This window comes from Salvia miltiorrhiza, chromosome 1 (genome assembly GCF_028751815.1).
Source record: "Salvia miltiorrhiza cultivar Shanhuang (shh) chromosome 1, IMPLAD_Smil_shh, whole genome shotgun sequence".
NCBI lineage: Eukaryota > Viridiplantae > Streptophyta > Magnoliopsida > Lamiales > Lamiaceae > Salvia > Salvia miltiorrhiza.
This window is the reverse complement of record NC_080387.1, coordinates 10098295-10105850: the sequence shown is the minus strand read 5'-3', so window position 1 is coordinate 10105850 and position 7556 is coordinate 10098295. Positions and strand designations below refer to the sequence as shown.

Here is a 7556-nt window from a genome sequence, read left to right as displayed (position 1 = left end):
AAATCTAATTTTTTTTTTAATTATTAAATCCGAAAATTACATTCCAATTTTACCCCTCGCCAGATTTTGCCTTGAAATGCTTGGAAGCTTCTTGTCATGTGTCACCATCTTGATGCGTCACATGTTATAAATATGTGATCTAGATTTGGATCTACGGATCTATTATAAGCTTGGATATTAACGGAACCCAACCCTATATATATATAGAGAGAGAGAGATTATCGTAAAGCCCATAGACCCAAAGTTTAAAGCAGAGGAGAGCGCGAGAAGGCCTTTTCAAATTTCATTCTCTTTCCTCATTTTCAAAAAGTTTTTTTTCCCTCTTCGTCTCTCTCTTTCTCCCTCCGCGCATAGCATTTATCCAAATTTGGATAAGCTGAGATTTCAAGAGCCGGTGAGTGTTAAATGATTTTCATTTTGACTATATTCTTGATGCAACGTTTTCTTTCCGCTTTACTGGCATTTTTGTACTAAATCCTCTGCGTGAATCTCTCTATTTATGTTATTTGAAATTCAATCTCAAAACCGATATCTCTTATGAGCCGATCATGATCTTCATATAAATACGGCATCTATATATGTGTCTTCATAATCATATTATTGTGTTTCGAGATGTTTTCAATTCGTTTCCTTCCAAAATGTCCTGGTTTTATTGTTTCTGTAGACAAGGTTTATAACTACATTTTGGTAGCTGTGCATAGCAACTCTAATCATCCCTCCAGTTTAGACATAATAGAAAATTACACCCTAAAAATAAAATGAACAACTTTATCTTCTCAAATCGATGATGCAACACAAATGAATGCGACTCTAAGAAGAAAAATGTCGACTTCCATGGGCGGAGATATACAAAGTATCTTGTCATTAGCTGTTTTCCCTGCCGTCAATCTCAAATCACGCCCAATTTTGCAGCTTTCACAAAAGATTTTTTATTATTATTTTTAATTATAATAACAGCTTCGGATTTTGAGTGGAGAGAATGTAAATGATATTTTACCCTTGTTTTCCCCAGGGTAGAGACTTCTTCTTCTTCTTCTTCTATTTTTTTTTGGAAGGAAGACCCTTTGGCTTGGATATAATTGTAGGGGCAAATGTTCATATTACTTTCAAGAGGTTTTTGTTTGAATGGGTAATGTATAATGTAGTTTGGTACCGTTGATTCTAACTCATCTGAATGTTCTTTTGAAGTGTTATACTAACAGACTTCTATTGTCAAGATTCTATTTATTTATTATATGATTAAATTTCCAAGAACAGTAAGTGGAACATTGCCCTTGTGATCTACATTTTATTTAACACCTCATTGATTTATAATTTTTGAGGCTAATTGGTGGTGTTATTTTAGTATATGCCATTATACTGATATATAGTGATGATCATGATTTAGAGCTTGTCTCCCTGTGCGAGTGCAAGGCTGCTCACTGTTGTGATGCGGATGCCTTGCTCTATATGAATTGAATTTGTCATCTTAAATTCACGGGCTCCTGTTATTATCACAGATTAAAGCAAAACTCTGTACAGAGAAACAAAAAGAAAAAAAAGACAAAAAAAAAAGATCTTTAAAGTCAATTTATCTTATTGCTGAATCCTTTTAAGGTATGATTTCAGTGATGTGTCCAAAGGGACACAGGAAAATTTGCTGATGTGATATTGAAGATTATAGAATATATTATCTTGTGTTTCAACTGATACTTGGGAAAAACAATTTTGTCATAATTCAGGTACTTTCCTGATGGTTTTGGCAACGATGGAAAATGAAAGTGGCAACACTTATGAAGATGCTCGAAAGCAGAGGCTGTTAGAAAATAAAAAAAGATTTGAGGTAATATTTTGTTTATGTTACAATGCTATGGTAATGTCTGAAGAATAAAAAACCAATATAAGCAATTGCTTTGTAGATGTGAGTACCTCCTTTGTATTACTAGGTAGACTAAAGATTCTTCTACTTTCCAAGTTTACTGTTGGCTGAAAATATCTCTACCTTCCACTTCTAGTTCCTAGTTCCTACAAGGAACGGTTATAAGAATTTGTCTGTCAAGATTTGACAGTGTCAGAAGACATTGGTTTTCTTTTACAGGATTTGGGGATAATGAAGTTATCTAAAAGCCTAACAGATGTAACCAAGTCAGAGAAACCCCAGGTGATATGAATTTCCTATATTCATATGGAGAAAATGTATTTCTTGGCTTATGTGTGTATTTTATTTAAGTCATCCATATTGATATATTAGGATTTAATATAATAAAGTTCCATATTTCTCTTATGCAGAACAGGCAAGTTCGCCTAAAACCAATGATGAGTTACTCAGCAGAACCAAGACGTTCATCACGTGCTCGAAATCAAGTTTCATATCGTGATGATGTGAGTCCTGAGGCTTTTAGAACGAACACTTTAGTTAGTTCACTGAAACTGAAAAGATTAGCTGCATCTCAATTCTGGCAACTCTATGTGAAGCTTCCATTATTGGTTTTATATGAACATGCACAACATGATCAATCTTACTAGTTGTGGAGTGGGTGTTTTCTATGTTGATTTAGTGTTGTGGAAATAAATTTAGATATGCATGTCACTATGTTGATTATCTATTTTTGTGTAAAGAAGATTTATGTTCTACTACTGCCTCATTGGACTTGGATTCCTTCATTTTTCAACACGCATTGACATTAATCGTCATTGCAGGTTGATGTCGAGCTTCCTGCACTACGTAACAGATCAAAGTTTAATTCTTCATGGACAAGGTAATATGTCTGTACTGACTACTCCACAACAGTTCTGTTTACAAATAAATTATTGCATATGAAATTGATAGTTCTTGGATGAAAGTTACCTTGCAAGACCGGCTGAAGAGGTTAAAGTCGCATCATATGAGGAAAGAGCTCGAGCTTTTAACTGTGCAGAGAAGCTCCGAAGCAACCTACAAACTCGAAATCCATCCTTCATCAAATCAATGGTCCGATCTCATGTATATAGTTGTTTCTGGTTGGTAAGTCCTTGATAACTACTCGTTTTGCATAATCTGGGAAACGGATTAATATAAAGTGAGATGATACACTAGGATGTAACGTGTGAGCAGGGGCTTCCAAGTAGATTTTGTGAAGATTACCTTCCCAAGTCGACAGTGGGTATGGTGTTAGAGAACGAGCAGGGCTCAGAGTACGAGGCCCTCTTCATTGGCAAGAGAGCTGGGCTTAGTGGTGGATGGAGAGCATTTGCACTTGATCATAAACTGGATGATGGTGATGCTTTGATTTTTGAATTGATTGAACCAACAAGGTTCAAGGTAAGCATGATCTATGATTGAAATGTTGCTAAACAAGTAGCAGCCATTGTTGCTTTATTGAGGAAAAAAGGGACTTGCTTTGATATACAATGACAATGAGAATGGACTTTCTTGTGCAGGTTTATATAGTTAGAACATCGGGCTGTCAAAATGAAAATGGTTGTGTCGTTGCATCTGATACTGATGAGAAACCAAAGAAGAAGAGGAAGACGAAAGATGGCAACCAGACAGAGAAACCGGCAGCAGAGGTCTCAACCACAAGGAGGAGTTTGAGAAAGAAAGGCAATTGAATATGTAAATTCTGGAGTTCCTATTAAATTAATTGGAGCTCAAGAGATTTGCATCCTAGGTGATGAGATGAGTCATCTTGTTTTTGTACGGCTCATTTTTCTGTTGCTTTGAACATCATCACCTGCCTTCTGTGTTGTTAATCTATCTCGATAACTAATTTACCCAACTTGAAATCCGAGGCCTACTTTAGAGTTTAGAGTTGCAAAACTAATATCGAAGTTGGTAATCATTTTCTATGGAAATGAAAGTGAACTTGTGTTTAGCTGCGACTGTACAAACGTACTTGACAGAGGTAATTTTATTTATTTTATTTTTTGGTAGGAGTGTATTCTAAATGTACTTGACATAAAAGGTTTTTTTTTTCTTTTAACCTCCCATTTTCAACAAATCTTTAGTTTCTTCGCAAAATAATTGTGTAAGTTTATAAAGCAAAAACAGCTGCGATTACTCGCTGTGGAAGCCCAAACATGAAATACTATTTCATATGAAATAAAATATGTAAAAAAGCCAAACCAAAACAGCAGAACTAATTCCAAAGATAAATGAGACTATAGAAAGCCATTGAACAACGATTACAAAAGATTAACTGAAATTCTTGATAAAATAACAGCAAAATCTTGCTCTGATAATAGTTCCAAAACGAGTCATTAAATAAGAAACATGAAAAATAACTTGCAACAGAGTATCTAAAACATATTCGGCCATCAATGAAGCCTTGGGTCAAACAAGACACAACAAAGTCTGCATAAAGTCTAGATCTCATGCTCGATACGATAATATTTCGATACTATCTTCAGAAAGCTTAAACAGCTGTTAAAAACGCGCTTCCTGGTTGACGGTTCGCCAATCGCCCATGACAACCCAAAAGCTGCAAAAATTTCCCAAAATGAACAAGACATGATCAACAAACAAGCATCCTAAAGAAAATATCATGAACATCTTGGAATAAAAGAACAGTTGCAATTTCAAGAAACATACCTTGGCATTGACACCATCAGGTTGGATTCTGTTCTCTGATTTCCACCTCACGTAATCACTACGGTTGAATTTAGTGAAGCCCCTGAAATTTACACACAAGCGAAACATGGGCACATTAGTTAGAGAAAAGGTCTCCAATTGATGATAAGATAATAGTAAAAGCATCAAATTATGCTAAACCAAAGCACTAAGAGTAATACCACTTCCTGCTGACAATGATCTTCTGACGACCAGGGAACTTGAACTTGGCACGACGCAGCGCCTCTTGTGCGTGCTGGCTGTTGTTGTCTTTGCAGCGGACAGAGAGAAGAACCTGCCCAATGGCCACACGAGCGCACACACCCTGAGGCTTGCCAAAAGCACCCCTCATACCGGTCTGAAGCCTATCAGCTCCAGCACACGACAACATCTTGTTAATACGCAAAACATGGAAGGGATGCACCCTGACCCTCAAGTGGAAAGCATCCTTTCCAGCAAACTTGGTCATGTACTTGTTGCACGCAATACGTGCAGCTTCAAGTGCCTCACTCGACACGTTTTCCTTCTCCCAACTGACCAAGTGGACGCAGAATGGGAATTCATCCACACCCTTCCTCTTCATACCCACATCATAGATCCTGATCTTGGGATCAGGAACACCACGGCAGAACCGCGATTTTGGATATGGCTTGTTCTTGATTTGACGGTAACACCTTGCAGGCCCTACAAAGGAATCCAGCACATTACAATTACGAATAAAATGATCACAAAAAATGCAAATTAACTCACTGATGCAATTTAGCAGTAGTTCATGTAATTCCCAACGAGAGAAACATCATTACATCTCCAATCAAATTGGGAAAGCTCAAACACATGTGGTAAGTGGTAACAGAAATGCAAACTAAAAATTCATGGCTGCGAATCAGGTAGCGCAATGCAAGAAAGCAGGTTTACAAAATTTCACCCCTCAACATTCTCATATTTAAATTAAGAAGGGCGGAGCTAACAAACTCAATTGAAGATTATATAACCCAAAACCAAAAGTCAGCTTAAATTACATCTTCTGAATACTCAAACTAAAGCAAGAACAGCTAAACCTAAGAATATACGAACATACAAGCTGGTTCATTAACAATACGTATTCATTTTCTCAGGCTAATGACAAAATATTCCAGAACCCCTAAAATCTTAGCAAAGCTCCTTCACAATTATCTTGATGATTGAGACCGATTATAGCAAAATTGCAGAAAAAACATGTCAAATCTAGTTTCCAAATCAAATAATTATATTCAGTGTAACCCAATATCTAAGAAAATTAGTGGCAGGACAAGAAACATACTTCTTCCCATTGAGTTGTGTGTGGTTGATCCGCCTATGAAGAATGAGAAAATTAGGATTTAGGATGAGAAATTGTTGAATTTATAGGAAATGGTAGATTGTGGGCTTACGCATTGGATTATGTCAATGGGGGCGCCGCTACACAATTAGACGGAGTCCAGAAGCTTCCTGGATCTGACTTTGCTTTTTGGGCTAACTACAAGATTGGGCTATATTTGAATGTTTCAACATACCAATATTTAATATGGATACATTATATTCAACTCCTTATCAACAAAATAGCAACGAAAAGAATAAAAGAAAAAGGAAAAAGACAGCTCGATTGACTTTAGTTTTATTTCATCAATCAAGAATTTGAAAATGGCAAGTTCGGTAATTTATTTAACGTTATAATTTATAACCGTCGAATTTCGATCCATATTATTTAACGTTATAATTTATATAAAAAAAAGATATAGAAATTATTACATAATATATTTATAAATTATGGAGATTATTCACTAAAAAAAATATTAATATGTCATGTCAAATTATTATAATAAAAACGGCCATACATGTAATACTCCTTCCGTCCCACGAATCTTGATGTATATTTCTTTTTGGGCCGTCCCACGAATCTTGATGCATTTCTACAATTACAGCTACAAACTGGCGAGCATTTAATACTCCGTAGAAAGTACAGGGAAGTGCTGCAAAACGCAGAGAAGAAGTCAAGAGAACATGAGTTTAATTTCCAATTAATTCTTAAAATCATCATCCAAACTTCATCTATTCTTCAAATCTTAATCTTCATCATTCTTTAATTTCCAATTAATTCTTAAAATCAAATATTAACCTTCATCTATTCTTCAAAGCTTAATCTTCTTCTTTCTTTAATTTCCAATTAATTCTTAAAATCATCATTAATTGAAATCTATTTTTTAAACTAAATTTTTATTAATAAATGAATGCAGGAAATAGGAACATGAGTTTAGATCGGGGGTGGATGTATAGGCGTTATGCTCAAGGTAGTCTAACAGATGAGTTCATGGATGAATTGGAAGTATTTATTGATTTATGCTTAATTGTTCTTAATTTTGGGGGTTTGATGGTGCTAATTTGAGTTAAATATTCTGGATGTTGGTGCGTTTATGGGTTTGTTTGATGCTTTGTAGGAGATCTTGATATAATAGGATGAAGAGTGCTATGTTGGAGATTTTGGATCAGAATCATACTTTTTAGAGCTCTCGGCGCATACTCTGGACTGAACTTGACAGAGCTGACCAATCTCGACATAGCTGGCATTCATCTGTGCAGAGCTAAAGCTGACAGAGCTGAAGTCCATTCGTCAGAGTGGATTTCCCGTGCCAGAGCCAGAGCTAACAAACCTAAGCCAGAGCTAAATTTCAGAGTCGATAGAGCTGAGTACCAGAACTGACCAAAACTCCAGAGCTGACCATCTCCAGAGCTACTTACGCCAACATTATTTCAGAGCTGTCAATCTCCTTATCCAGAGCTGAATACACTTTCCAGAGCTAACTTCCAGCTCTGCCATACTCGCCAGAGCTGCTATGACTTGCCGAGCAAGTTATCCAGTGCAATTCCCTGTGCGCGCACGCTGCCTTGATGCTTATTTTTTAAGCCCAGTTTTGATGGGCCGTTTTTGAAGAGTTTTTAGGGTTGATCGGTAGTCTATAAAAAGGGCTCAATT

The 7556-nt window shown here is 36.2% G+C and overlaps 2 protein-coding genes across 5 annotated transcripts; one reads left to right on the top strand and one right to left on the bottom strand.

The window, feature by feature from the left end:
- The first annotated feature begins 244 nt into the window (after nt 1–244).
- LOC131006555 (putative B3 domain-containing protein At5g58280) lies at nt 245–3833 on the top strand. Of its 3 annotated transcripts, none has more exons than XM_057933699.1 (8): nt 245–394; nt 1722–1822; nt 2078–2140; nt 2269–2361; nt 2680–2738; nt 2824–2983; nt 3074–3280; nt 3400–3833. In XM_057933699.1, exons 2-8 carry the CDS (start codon nt 1733–1735, stop codon nt 3568–3570), a joined length of 843 nt encoding a protein of 280 aa, XP_057789682.1. In that variant the 5' UTR covers nt 245–394; nt 1722–1732; the 3' UTR covers nt 3571–3833. The 3 variants fall into 3 exon arrangements, with proteins under 3 accessions (XP_057789682.1, XP_057789681.1, XP_057789683.1); XM_057933698.1 differs by lacking the exon at nt 245–394 and adding an exon at nt 401–1129; XM_057933700.1 differs by lacking the exon at nt 245–394 and adding an exon at nt 1565–1596.
- Nucleotides 3834–4143: 310 nt separating this feature from the next.
- On the bottom strand, nt 4144–6097 carry LOC131006556 (60S ribosomal protein L10). Of its 2 annotated transcripts, XM_057933702.1 has the most exons (4): nt 5868–6097; nt 4750–5251; nt 4550–4631; nt 4144–4439 (listed from the first exon to the last, which is right to left on the bottom strand). In XM_057933702.1, exons 1-4 carry the CDS (start codon nt 5875–5877, stop codon nt 4374–4376), a joined length of 660 nt encoding a protein of 219 aa, XP_057789685.1. In that variant the 5' UTR covers nt 5878–6097; the 3' UTR covers nt 4144–4373. The 2 variants fall into 2 exon arrangements, with proteins under 2 accessions (XP_057789685.1, XP_057789684.1); XM_057933701.1 differs by having other exon boundaries at nt 4144–4631; nt 5868–6022.
- Nucleotides 6098–7556: the final 1459 nt, after the last annotated feature.